General features: G+C 52.2%; 6 protein-coding genes across 6 annotated transcripts; 4 read left to right on the top strand and 2 right to left on the bottom strand.

The window, feature by feature from the left end:
• Positions 1-714: 714 nt before the first annotated feature.
• BO94DRAFT_568079 (rhamnogalacturonase rhgA) lies at positions 715-2,300 on the top strand (the record flags this gene model as incomplete). Its single annotated transcript, XM_025614660.1, has 4 exons — positions 715-1,341; positions 1,395-1,433; positions 1,483-1,684; positions 1,731-2,300. The coding sequence occupies 4 exons, from the start codon at positions 715-717 to the stop codon at positions 2,201-2,203; spliced, it is 1,341 nt and encodes a 446-aa protein (XP_025464615.1). The 3' UTR covers positions 2,204-2,300.
• A 272-nt stretch (positions 2,301-2,572) lies between these two features.
• Positions 2,573-4,485, top strand: BO94DRAFT_186654 (putative sugar transporter). Its single transcript, XM_025606013.1, has one exon. The coding sequence runs from the start codon at positions 2,681-2,683 to the stop codon at positions 4,256-4,258; it is 1,578 nt and encodes a 525-aa protein (XP_025464614.1). The 5' UTR covers positions 2,573-2,680; the 3' UTR covers positions 4,259-4,485.
• Positions 4,486-5,489: 1,004 nt separating this feature from the next.
• On the top strand, positions 5,490-5,973 carry BO94DRAFT_588404 (uncharacterized protein; the record flags this gene model as incomplete). The annotated part of the gene is made up of 4 exons (XM_025615884.1): positions 5,490-5,561; positions 5,633-5,706; positions 5,763-5,819; positions 5,877-5,973. The coding sequence occupies 4 exons, from the start codon at positions 5,490-5,492 to the stop codon at positions 5,971-5,973; spliced, it is 300 nt and encodes a 99-aa protein (XP_025464613.1).
• Positions 5,974-7,400: 1,427 nt separating this feature from the next.
• On the top strand, positions 7,401-8,806 carry BO94DRAFT_472616 (aminotransferase class I/II-fold pyridoxal phosphate-dependent enzyme; the record flags this gene model as incomplete). The annotated part of the gene is made up of 3 exons (XM_025608443.1): positions 7,401-8,169; positions 8,220-8,362; positions 8,423-8,806. 3 exons carry the CDS (start codon positions 7,401-7,403, stop codon positions 8,804-8,806), a joined length of 1,296 nt encoding a protein of 431 aa, XP_025464612.1.
• A 185-nt stretch (positions 8,807-8,991) lies between these two features.
• On the bottom strand, positions 8,992-10,381 carry BO94DRAFT_472428 (phosphatidylserine decarboxylase family protein; the record flags this gene model as incomplete). Its single annotated transcript, XM_025608432.1, has 2 exons — positions 8,992-10,285; positions 10,341-10,381. 2 exons carry the CDS (start codon positions 10,379-10,381, stop codon positions 8,992-8,994), a joined length of 1,335 nt encoding a protein of 444 aa, XP_025464611.1.
• Positions 10,382-10,755: 374 nt separating this feature from the next.
• On the bottom strand, positions 10,756-13,168 carry BO94DRAFT_186100 (F-box protein). Its single transcript, XM_025606011.1, has 4 exons — positions 11,663-13,168; positions 11,477-11,605; positions 11,052-11,390; positions 10,756-10,994 (listed from the first exon to the last, which is right to left on the bottom strand). The coding sequence occupies exons 1-3, from the start codon at positions 13,127-13,129 to the stop codon at positions 11,187-11,189; spliced, it is 1,800 nt and encodes a 599-aa protein (XP_025464610.1). The 5' UTR covers positions 13,130-13,168; the 3' UTR covers positions 10,756-10,994; positions 11,052-11,186.

Raw genomic sequence — 13,168 nt, 5'->3', positions numbered from 1 at the left:
ATACGATCGCGGTATTGTATGGTATGGTACCATTCATACCGGGTTCTCCCCATCGATTGCACCCTTCAAGATTCTGTCACAGCACAGCTCCAGTTAGACCCAGCCTTCAAGGACTCCAGCTCGGTGAGCTTCAACCCGATGGCCGTGGCTCTGTGATCACTGGCCAGGGCACGCCCAGGCAGTCAGGAGACCCATGGGCGGTTAACCCCGACTCGAGGATTGCGGAGCGACCCTTCCAATGCGACTAGAGGCCTTAGTTCTTCCCTCAACGTCAGCTCAGATATGATCATCACTGCAATGTCCCTTTCAAAATAACCGAGCACTCACTACTGTCAGCTCGAGCGCCGGTGGGGTTCATTTCAATTTCGCCATTTCTCCGTGAATGAGGGATTGACTTTGGCAGCTTAGCTAAAGCTTGATATCCCTGCTTCACCAGAAGAGAAGGATCGGCGGTGGTGCAGGAACGGAGTCCAACGGGACAAGACAGTGAATCTAAATTAATATCCACGAACACGGCCTGCACACCCTTCTGTCAACTTGGGCTGTGCGGCCACCTGATGTGATATCGAAGCGAAGGGGCTTCAGGATCTCCGGTGGGAGGAGCCGTCTACGCGGCATGTGGCACCCTTGATATCTATAAAGACCGACGGCAATGGCTGCATTGTTCCTCACCCGGGTCTGACCCAAGAAAGGCCTGCGAAATAGCTTCCCATCATGTCTGCTCTTTCAATTCTCGCCCTTGCTCTCGCTCCGTTGCTGGTCAACGGCCAGCTCTCCGGTAGCGTTGGTCCCCTTACGTCGGCTTCTTCAAAAGCTGCATACAAAACATGTAACGTGCTGGACTACGGTGCTGTGGCCGACAACTCGACCGACCTTGGGCCTGCTATAACGTCGGCCTGGGATGAGTGTTCTGACGGAGGGCTGATCTACATTCCTTCGGGCAACTATGCGCTGGAGACTTGGGTCACCTTGGATAGCGGTAAAGCAACTGCCATCCAGCTGGATGGTATCATCTACCGCACGGGAACCGACGGCGGTAATATGATCCTGATTGAGAACACGTCCGACTTCGAGCTGTTCAGCAGCACGGACGAGGGTGCCGTTCAGGGGTTCGGATATGTGTACCACCGGGAGGGCTCTCTGTCCGGGCCGCGAATTCTGAGACTGCAGGATGTAAGCGATTTTGCAGTGCATGATCTTATCCTCGTTGATGCACCCGCGTTTCACTTCGTCATGGATACATGCTCCAATGGTGAGGTATACAACATGGCGATCCGGGGTGGTAATTCCGGGGGTTTGGATGGGATTGATGTTTGGGGTAGCAATATCTGGGTCCACGATGTATGTCACCAGTCATACCACCATGCGAGACAACGGCTGACCTCTGAACCTAGATTGAGGTTACCAACAAGGATGAATGTGTCACGGTCAAGGTAAGAGTCCATCAAGAGGTTGCCCGGAGTGTGCCCTAACCACCTGCAGAGTCCTGCCAACAACATCCAAGTGGAGAGCATCTACTGCAATTGGAGTGGAGGCTGTGCGATGGGGTCTCTGGGTGCTGACACGGATATTACCGATATCCTGTACCGGAACGTTTACACCTGGAGTTCCAACCAAATGTACATGATCAAGAGCAATGGCGGCAGCGGGACTGTTAAGAACACCCTTCTGGAAAACTTCATCGGTATGTCTAACAAAGAAATGTGGCATAACCCGGGCTAATATTGTAGGTCACGGCAATGCATACTCGCTCTACATCAACAGCTACTGGAGCAGCATGACGGCAGTGGCCGGAGATGGCGTGGAGCTGAGCAACATCACCTTTAAGAACTGGAAGGGGACGGAGGCGGATGGCGCCGAGCGCGGCCCTCTCAAGGTGGTATGCTCGGACACGGCCCCTTGCACCGACATCACCATCGAGGACTTTGCCATGTGGACCGAAAGCGGCAATGAGCAGACGTACACGTGCGAGTCCGCCTACGGGGATGGCTTCTGTCTGAAAGACAGTGATTCTACGACGTCGTATACTACGACGGTGACAGTCACCACGGCTCCTTCGGGCTACTCGGCTGCTACCATGGCTGCTGACCTGTCGACAGCCTTTGGCACCGACGAGCCCATCCCCATCCCCACCATGCCGACCTCGTTCTACCCCGGATTGACGCCGATCAGCTCGTTGGGAGCTGCTGCAACGACAGCGTGATCCACTGGATCACGCAATCGTGCCCTAGCAGCCTGGGCGGCGGCAAGGGGAGTCAGCCTGGAGGGGTAGATGTATATATTAGCTAGGAATCTGTTTGTTACTCTACTCCGCCAATTTTCCCTCCTACCATCCATCGTATTGAAGCATCCATTGTTGATTGGCTGCTTGCGGGTCCGGCTAGCTCCGGGGGGAAATTGGATGAGACCATCGACCCTGCAGATCCCGTCATCTCTTCGCCGTCATCATTCATCCATCCATCCATCCATCCATTCACTTTCTTCCTACTGTCACTGGGATTTATACCTCCCTATCTTTCCACATTTTTTTTATTCCCCTCCACCTACTCTCCCCTCGAAGCTCTCCTAGATGAGTTCTCCTCCGCGGCTGGGATGCGACCCGAGAAAGGCCCGCCCGCGATAAGCTTCACGCTCGACCCTCAACCCCGCTCCGACCAACCGTGCACTCTGCGACCGAGCCATGCCCTCCTCATTCAAGCCCGACGAGTCGGAGCCGGTGTTGGCGACACTGGAATCCACGCCTACTTCACCGGATCCCAATGCTGCGGCAGCATCATACCGCCACAAGGCAGATCTGCTCAACCGCGCCATCCAAGACATTGGGATGGGGAAGTATCAATGGCAGCTGTTCGGCGTCATCGGATTCGGCTGGGCCAGCGACAACCTGTGGCCCATCGTCACCTCTCTTATCCTCGTTCCCGTGTCCTATGAATTCCACGTGGCTCAACCCCCGCTGCTCTCTTTAGCCCAGAACATTGGCCTGCTTGCCGGTTCTCTATTCTGGGGCTTCACCTGCGACTTATTCGGTCGTCGATGGGCCTTCAACCTCACCATTGCCATAACCGCCGTCTTTGGCCTGGTCGCGGCCGGCTCGCCGTCCTTTGCCGTCGTGGGCGTCTTTGCTGCTCTTTGGTCCTTTGGTGTGGGAGGCAACCTTCCAGTCGACTCGGCCATCTTCCTCGAATTTCTCCCCGGATCTCACCAGTACCTTCTGACCGTGCTGTCCATCAATTGGGCTCTAGCACAGGTGCTCGCAAACCTGGTCGCATGGCCTCTCATCGGCGAAATGACCTGTTCATCGGCAGAGAATTGCAGCAGGTCCACCAACATGGGTTGGAGGTACTTTCTTATCACGATGGGTGGTCTGGCGCTCTTCATGTGTCTAGCGCGCTGGGTCTTTTTCACCCTGTTCGAGTCTCCCAAGTTCCTCATGGGCAAAGGTCGATACGAAGAGTCCGTCTCAGTCATCCATGAAGTCGCACGCCGTAACGGAACCACATCCTCGCTATGTATAGACGACTTACTCGACGAGTGTACCACCTCTGGCACTGGCACAACCGCAACCTCAACACCAACAGTACCGACTCCTCGTCATGGGCTGAGCGCAGCCGATCAGCTCCGAATGCGTCTCGAGCCACTCACGGCGCCCTATGTCCGCGCACTGTTCAGCACCCCCCGTCGCGCTTGGACGACGAGTCTCATGATTTTCATCTGGGCCTTGATCGGGTTGGGCTTTCCTCTTTACAATAACTTTCTTCCCTATCTCCAACAAACCAGGGGAATCCAATTCGGCGATGGCTCCACGTACATCACCTACCGGAACTCCTTGATCATAGCCGCAGTCGGGGTCCCGGGGAGTCTTGTCGGCGGTGTGATGGTCGAGATGCCTCGTTTCGGACGCAAGGGAACGCTGTCCCTCGCCACATTATTAACCGGCGCCTTCCTGCTTGCATCCACATCAGCGACAACGTCCGCAGCCCTCTTGGGGTGGAATTGTGCCTACAGCTTCACAAGCAGTCTGCTGTATGCAGTGTTGTATGCATACACACCGGAGATCTTCGAGACACAGCACCGAGGGACGGGGAATGCATTGGTGGGGGGTGCGAATCGCATCGGAGGCATCCTCGCGCCGATTATCGCGATGGTTGCCAACGTGCAGACCTCGGTTCCGGTATACATCAGCGGGGGCATGTTTCTGCTTGCTGGACTGTTGGTGCTTCTGATTCCATACGAGACAAGGGGCAAGATGAGCTTGTAGTACCGGATGGTACAAATGCCGGGATGGTCACATACCTCAGGGATGATGGATTATGTTGTGTCCGTACGACATGTTGATTGTACACGGCAGACATACTTGTGGGTGGCCGGGGAGGATGCTACCAGCCATAAGTAGCGGAGAGGAACAGAGGCAGCGGAGAAGAAGGCAGCAAGCAAGCAAGCATACGCTTTGTACGCCGCGTAGATTACTTAGACTCTTTAGCCCCCTTTCATCCCTGTAGATAGTACTTAAGAGTGTAGATAGACGACAGGCGTCCATCCCTCCTTGACACGCCCGGCCCTGCCCCACATTCCTTTCCATCCATCCTTCCTTCCTTCCTTCTTTCCTCCTAAACAACAAAACAAAACATACAGAGTCCCCATACCTCCCTAGTACTCCGCACAGTAAGACCGAAACATCAAATCCAACTCCCCAAATCTCTATTACTAGTATCGACTCCGTACCAACGGACTCTTGCTACTAACAACTCCTAGAAGAAAATATATATGAAAGACCTTGTCACTACGCCAGGCCTCACTTGTCACCTAATACTCACCATGTCTAGTAACAGTATATACAATGAGATAACACAGCGATAGACTAACTACCAATCGTACATTACCTGATAAGTGGTCAGTTCCCTTGGATGTGTGTCAGTAACGTTGGTATTCAGTGGATACATGCATTCCTGGAAAGGGAGAACACTCCACCCGCTGACTGAGTCTGGAGGAATCCACTGTTGTTGTTGGAGAGGACGGCGTAGATTTAAATATTGAGAATACTTATCTAATGAATGAAAGCCCCGTAATTGTACAAGAGAGAAATCTACATACCCGAATGCAAAATCATATTGACTATCTATTGTTTATCGCCATATAATAAATAACCCGAATAAAAAGGTGATGAATTCAAAGGGACTGACTGCAAGTGATCGCCATACTACGGGGGTTTCTCCTTCTTAATTCCAAGGAGAAAACAAACAAAAAAAATGTTTCCGTCGCGTCTTGGCATACTAGGACCACATAACAGAACACGAATCAGGAAATATTTATGGTGTCTATAGTAGTAGGTAATGTAAACAATAGCTCGATATCAGTGGGTATATATGCTGGGTTGACGCCGCGAGATCGAGTAGAGATGCCCAACACATACGCTCCTTTCTCATCGAACTGAAACACGCTCCTTTGAAAAAAAACATACCTACACTCCTTTTCTAACCCACATGTTCACAATGAAGTCTGTTCTTGCTCTAGCTACGCTCCTTTTCTCTGCTTCGGCGTTGGCGGGAGCAGATCTCTCCAAGGTAGATGGATCTTATCAGAGCAGTTTTTTTTTTCTTTTGTTTTGGTCGATACTAATAGAGTCATGTTCTAGGTCTCTATTTATACTGATGAAGGCACACATTCGACCACTTCGAATGTTGGAGAGTGTGTCAAGCATTCCACTCCGTGTGTTCCTCCTTTCTCCCTATTTCAAGAGAAGCTTGTCGCTAATGGTGGTTTAGAGGTATCCCAGCTCTTATCATTGAGGTGCAATCGAAGGGACGCTGCAGTTTCTACAGGTACGTGATGCTTCTTTTATGTTGGGTGGTGATGATGTACTCACATTGGGATGATAGGCAAGATCACTGTCTCGGGGATCCTGAGTTGACCATGGGCGAGGGTGCTCGGACACTCACTCGGGAACTTAAGGTCATTACGTATAAGTGTGAATAGAGTCGATGGAGAGACGGGGTGTTCTGTTAGTCCCCATGCGAGATGGGGAGATATATTATATAACCTTTAATAATTTATTGCTGGCTGTGCTCTGGACATGTAGGCGTACTGTAGACAGTAAGAGATGTAGTAAACTGAGAAGAATACGTTCTGCAAGAGAGGAAGAGACGGATCAAGGGAGAAGCACAACCGATTCACTTCTTCATAGATTGTCTTCTCCCCTGTGAAAAGCCGAGGACACACCAACCACAATTGCATGCACGGTTAAGGAGTAGTTGCATTGTTCAGTTGTCTCAAATAGTTTCAATGAACCGTGGTCTAGAAGCTGCCGTCGTATAGCATCCTGCGTATTGTTATATCACCGGCTAGAGCCTAAGAGTGACGAACGCAATATAAAAGCCACAACGAGGCAAATATCTTCGCAGCCGTGGTTCACGGACACGCTAAAGTCATGTGGTAGGTCAGCAGGGCGCCTTATTCTGCGGATGTCTTTCTCTGTTGCAATCTACCGGTCTCTAGCATAAGGCTGGGGAGAAGTCGCACGTGTGGCAATCGCAATTTATGCCCGAAGATCGGCCTAGTCTCCCTGGACTAATTCGGAATGAGCCCCCGTGGCAAGATTCGGACCTTCACCTGTCGTCAGCGGCGCCGTAGCCTCTCCATATTGTAAGTAGACTAGACCTGGAGTGGCTTGGAATCATCATAGTTAGTCAGGTTCCAGCCAGATCCATCAGGGCTCGGCTCCAATGGCATTTGGGCAATCGGCACCAACATCCTTGATTTCTGCGTCAAGGTCACCAACTAACGAAAGCTTGCCCTGAAGCTTAAACTTTAGAAACCGGATTCGAACCAATCGCCTCTGTTCGATTGTGGTTCATGCCAAACTCTTTAAGTTGGCGATAATCGTGCCACTAGCGGATATCCCGATGGCGCTTGATCGGATATGGCATGAACTAGCTAGCACAATAAAATCCTCAGATCGCCCACGTTGATGGCCGTTGTCTTTGCCGCTGACGCTCGGATCCCTCCATCGTGTTGGACCCATGGCTGAGCCCAATGTTATTTCCTTCGAGGAAACACCAACAAGCTCATACGGTTTCAGATAAAGTTAGTACTGTATACATCGGATTGTTTTGTAGGTAGAAGCTCCACAACATCGACGACCAATACCGTAGTGGATATTCAATCAAATATATAAATGACGCATAAAGGGGTAATCCTCTTGGGAATCGCAGCCCTGACCGGTTTCTGTGCTAGGTCACTGCGGTTACGCCATGGGCTTGGGCCAAACTCGCAGTCAATCATTGCCCACCGAGGCCATACGTAGACGGAAAGGAAAAAGATCGCCGAATTATCTCCAGGATATAAGGCGCGGGAGTTTCAGATGTAGACAATGTCACCCCATCCTCTCAAGATCACCGCACAACATGAGCACCGGAAAAGATATCATTTGTCAAAAACTTCAAGTTCTGCTGGACCGTCGTCGCAAGGAGGGGCGGTTGTACGAGCCAGCCTCAACGGACGAATTTGAAGGGACAGTGGACTTTGGGTCCAATGATACGCTGTCACTTTCAAGCTCCGGAATCCTCACCCAGGCTTTTTTGCATCAACTTGAAAGACACCCCCACTTCACTGTCGGAAGTACTGCCCCGCGTGCTTTCGAAGGCACAAAGCAGTATCTGGTAGATATTGAGCGTGACATGTCTCATTTTCATGGTGCTGAGGATGGCCTGTTCTTCCCGTCTGGTTATGATGCGAACCTGGCCATTTGGTCCTCGGTTCCGCAGCCTGGGGACTTCGTCGTTTTCGATGAACTGGTGCATTCTAGCATCCACGAGGGAATGCGACTTGGGCGTGCTAAGGGCATTTCCTTCTGTCACAACGACTCTCTTTCCTTGCGCCAGCGTTTAGAAGATCTCCGGAACCAGAACACCGAGGTGGCAGAAGGTAGACAGGTCGTGTTCATTGCGCTAGAGTCAATATATAGTCTGGATGGAGATGTGGCGCCTGTCCATGACTTTATTAAGGTTGCCTATGACGCTCTACCGCGAGGAAACTATGTGCTGGCCATCGACGAGGCCCATTCAAACGGAATTATCGGCCCCAACGGATCAGGGGTAGTCTGTGAATACGGACTCGAGAGCGAGTTTGCCATCCGATTGCAAACCTGCGGGAAAGCTCTGGCGTCAGCAGGAGGTGAGACGACCCATTACTATCCATGTTACGATGTTGCTAATTTTTGAAAGCGGTGGTCCTATGCAACCAGACAATCAAACAGGGCATCATCAACTATGCGCGAAATGTGATATTTACCACTGCGCCAACCTTTGTGACTGTAGCCGCTGTTCGAGCCGGCTATGAAATACTGACCTCGGAGGAAGGACAGAAGGTTCGTTTCCCAGTCCCTACAAAGGTGGTTAGCAATACTAATGTAGTGTTGGGAATGCAGCGCCGGTGCCGTTTGCAGCAGAACATATGGTACTTTTACTGGACCTTGACAAGACACCCTCGATGGGAGGAGATGAAGCAGCGAGGCATCCTTTACCTGCCTACTGAGAGAACATGGTATACCAGGCCGTTCAAGTCTCCGATAATCCCAGTCATAACAAAGGCCGGTCAGGCTGGCAATCTGTGCAAAAGACTGCGGCGAGCTCGGTATTGGGTGAACTCGGTGGAGTTTCCCAGCGTGCCCAAGGGCACAGGTCGAGTCCGGCTTATGATCCACGCGGACAATACTCGGGAGGAGATGGATGGAGTGATTCAATTGATCATGAAATGGGCTACAGACCGTGCAGGGCCGGCTCAACCGGTTGAGTTGATGGCGAAAATGTGAGATGGTTGGAAAGATTGGGGGGGGAGGAGAATAAGGGGAAGGAGAGGTAAGAAGATGATGAAGAACGAGGAAGGAAGTGGCTTTGTGGGGTTTCATGTGCCCGACAGGCTCGTGACTCGTACAATAAATACTCGGATTATAATACATACACTATATACTTGCTATTGACCCAAAATCGTATCTACTCAAGCCACCACGGCCAACTGGCTTCTAACAGGCACATTACACCGCAACTTGGGCGATGGAAGACCCTGCACATTAACGCCCTTGCGGAACAGCAGGCAATGTGTGGAACCACCAAAGTGGAACATACCAATCTGATCGCCTTTGGTGACATGTTGGCCCTCCGAGACAGTGATATCACAAGTTGAGACCTCACACATGCCCACTCCCAGGAACGCCATGAGTCCAATATCCGGGTTATCGCATTCAATGAAGATGATAGCTCGCGTGGCTGTAGCCGTCAGATATTCCTGCGACATCACCTCCCCTGCACTATCAATTCCATGCTGCGGTTCCTTCGCATCTGTATCCCCCAGACCCTCGAACAATGGCTCGGAGTAATATGTTCCATCAACCACATACGCCTTGACAATCCTACCCGACACGGGCGCATGCCAGCGGTGATAGCTCAACGCACTCAAGAACGCCTGATAGACTGTACCACCCTCGAACTGCTCTGCCAGCGGATCAAAAGCCAGCATATCATTCACCGAATACGGCTGACTCTTGATCCAGAACTGATCGCGTGCCTTGACATCATGCGTCACCTTGTATGGCTGCGACTCGCACGCGTTCGCAATCACCTTATCATCACTGGGCGATGCAACGGGCCGGATGCCCTCTCGGAATAACCGGGTAAAGAAATGATCCCACGATGTGTATCCGTGGTGCTCGGCAGACGGATCGCAAATGAACATCTCCTCGAATGAGTGGTTCGTCTTTTGCACGTTTCCTACCTCCACCAGATCTGCTTTTGCGGTCTCCCCGAACCATCCATAGGCGGACTCGTCAAGCACCTTTGCAGACTTGGGGGATTTAAGAAAATCACCCCATGTATTAAGGATCTTCTTGATCATTCGGTTGATATCTGGGTCCAGGAACGCGGCGTAGCCACTCGGTGTGCCCATGGGCCAATCCAGGACGGCGTTAATCGGTAAACCGACTAGCCCGACGCGATGGGAGAAGTCGCTCCAGGAGGGAGCAGTGGTGATGAGGTGGTTCAGAACGAGGAGCATGTGCTCGTAGTCCCGCATTTGGGGACAGCCGGTGGGATCGGTGGCGTAGGTTCGGTTGCGGGGGAGTTCGCCAAACATGGAGGAGATGAGGAGGTAGACGCGGGTGTTGTTTTCAATGAGGTCCTGGAATTCTTGGATGACAGGGTGAAGGTCGTGGGATTCTTTGTTGTCGACATCGGCGATTACGCCGCCAAGCCACTGGTGATGGGCGTCGAGGGTTGAGGGCATCCATTTTCCGAGACTGGGAGAGTGTGTTTGTTAGCTTGAGCCCGAATGCAGTGGACGAGATAGCATACTGATGTAGCCGCGGAGTGTGGTTCTTGTGCTTTGGGGCCATGATGGTAGATGTTTAAGTCAATTGACTGGGTAAGGAAATCGAGTGACTGCTGGGAGCTTTCCTCAAGCTTGAATGATCATGCCAGACGGAGATACAGAGTTTATAAGACAGCTCAAGCAGTCGGGATTGGCCTCATCTCCATCGCCTGAGCGGTTGCATCATCATGATGGCAGTGACAGGGGGTGGATCCAGAGTGGATCCCGATTAGGGCAGTCGTGAAGCTAAAGTCAACCATCCGAATGAATGATGTCATGGCGTCTTTACCGCCATAAGCCGAATTAGAGTCCCCGAATCAATTGGGGATCGGAAGGCACTTGATACATACGGAGTCTGGGTAGTGTTCTACCTATTACTGCGATAATAACGAGTGGCGAGGATTTCAAGTCCGAGTGAAATGGATGATCTTTTCTGACGCCTGATCTTACGTGTATCTGCCGTTGTTTGGCACCTCCAGCATGTTCTTCATTGGCGCAGTTTCAGGGTATTATACATGGTAGAACTGTTCTACGCAGCGGGTTAGTGTTGTGTAAATGGAGATCTACGTGGGGAGCACCTCGTTTGCCTTCCCTTGATCGCCTGGATGGGCAACCTGCCTATGTGGCATGTCTTGTATCTGGCAGGCAGTCAGCTTTAACTCGAGCGAGTTCGGACAAATCAAGTTTCATCTCACCCCCATACGTTTGTCTTGAAACATCGAATGTCAATGCGTGGTTATTCTGGTCGTAACCTACTCGCAATGGTTACCGGTCCACTTCGGAAATTTCATCCAAGCCTTAAGACACAAACTGCAGGAACAGCCCTAAGCCTAGGCTTCTTCGTGTACACTCTCAGGCTCATGCTCATGCTCATGCTCCTCATCTTCATCTTCATCCGCATCCTCCCACTCACTACCATCACCATCCGCATACATGGTTTCGAACTCATCCTCCTCTTCGTCAAGTTCATCTCCTAGCAAGCTAACTAACTGCAGCAGACCGGCCTGCGAGCGCCAGGTATCCTCCGCGCGGGGCTGGCGATGTTCAGAATCCCACAGTCCCCCGCCGGTTGCCCTCTGGTCCTGGGGCCCTTCGACATTGGAGTTCGAGTCGGACTTACTGTTAGAGAGGTCGGGGCTAGGCTGACGATGCGGATGGCTTTGGTAGGAAATATGCGAGCGGGGCCCTCGTGATCATCTTGGGGTGCATCACCAGGGATGTCAGAGAGGGGTTGACGGAACCCGAGGGTCTGCGGTTTCTATGTTAGCCCCCCTGATTCTCTTCTCATTTGGGGGTGGGGACGTACAGTGTAGGTAGTCATGATCGCATCATCACACAATGCCATGAAACTGACGGGCACGGCAAGCTGTGGCACGGAGCTAGTGAGTAGTGAGTAGGAAGCACGAGTAGGGCAATTGACATCTTGCATCCTGTTGTTATCATCGAGGGCGACGACGTATATCCGGTCTTGGATCTCGAACATCAAACGGTGGTTGCGCACCGACAACCAACCGCCCAGATCAAAGTTTGACCCATCCGACTCGCATTCTATTAGGGAGCCATGTGTCGTAAGACCATTTTCGCTGTGAAGGGCCTTGCGCCAGTCAGAGCACACGAAGACACGGCCAGCGCGGGAGAAGCCAACGAAGAGGTCGCCGTGAAGCATGCCAGCTCCCCATTCGTCATCACCATGTCTGACATGTTCAAAGTCAGTCGGTGGCGGAAGAAGACCCTTTGCGAGCTCAATAGGCACCAGACAGTCCTTGCAAGGGGCCCCCAGAGCGAATAGTTGCTGTGTTGGACCGTGCCGCGCAGCAGCCGCCAGCGCTGCAATTGCGGAGGGAGAGGTAGCGACGGGCGGGAGGATATGATACATGTCTGTACAGCGAAACGGCTGTAGAGCACCCAAGAATTCACCGGACATCTTGTTATACACATGATAGCCTCGCGGGCCCATGGAGTAAATGACGGCGTCCTCGCTCTGGTCTAGATGGCCGACAGCGTCATCCTCGATGGTGAGGTGCGTAATCAACTTGGGGGGTCGCTGCGTCATATCATACACAAAGCCTTGTCCCTGAGTCGAGACCACACAAAGCGTCCAGTAAGACAACTGAAATCCTCTGGTTTGGCAATCATGGTCCAAGATCGCGATGCGCCGGAACTCCCCACGCGCTGCACCCTCCAAATCCGCCTGCCAAACCTCCAGTGCATCCCCTTCGCGATCAAACACGGCCATTCCGTCCTGGTACTCTAGATGCGCATATGGGCGAACCGCATTCTCATCACGATGCAGCGTGGAGGGAAGTCGCCACAGAATCCGGCCCGTGTCCATATCCGTGATATTTAGCCCCCCCGCGTGTGATGTGGAAATGAAGAACCGGCGCTTGAAGTCCGCACGGAACCGCCAGACGGGATTGTTACCGACCTGCAGCACCGACTCCCGGGTAACTGGGCGCTCATCGGCCCAGTTGCGGGAGAGCAGCGTCTGGCGCTTGCACAAATCCTTCCATGATGTTGTATCCTCATATAGTTTGGTGAACGTGGTGCTGTCCGACAGGAATGTAAAGTCCCGGGCACCTCCGGCGGGTTGGGTGGTTTTGGATTCGGAACTGTAGATGGCTTCTCGATGCGTGACGTCGATAAATTGGTGCCAGGCCTTGGAGACGGCGGTCAGGGAGGCGAGGGCGGACACGGGGATGAATTCTAGTACGCGCAGAACAATTTCAGGAGGCAGGATGGTAAGGGGATCTGCCGCAAATGAGGAGGCAGTCATTTTTAAAACGAATGATGCGTGGTTCACAGAAGAAAGCGG

Source organism: Aspergillus sclerotioniger (assembly GCF_003184525.1).
Source record: "Aspergillus sclerotioniger CBS 115572 chromosome Unknown BO94scaffold_25, whole genome shotgun sequence".
Lineage (NCBI taxonomy): Eukaryota > Fungi > Ascomycota > Eurotiomycetes > Eurotiales > Aspergillaceae > Aspergillus > Aspergillus sclerotioniger.
This window is presented reverse-complemented; position numbering and strand designations above follow the sequence as displayed.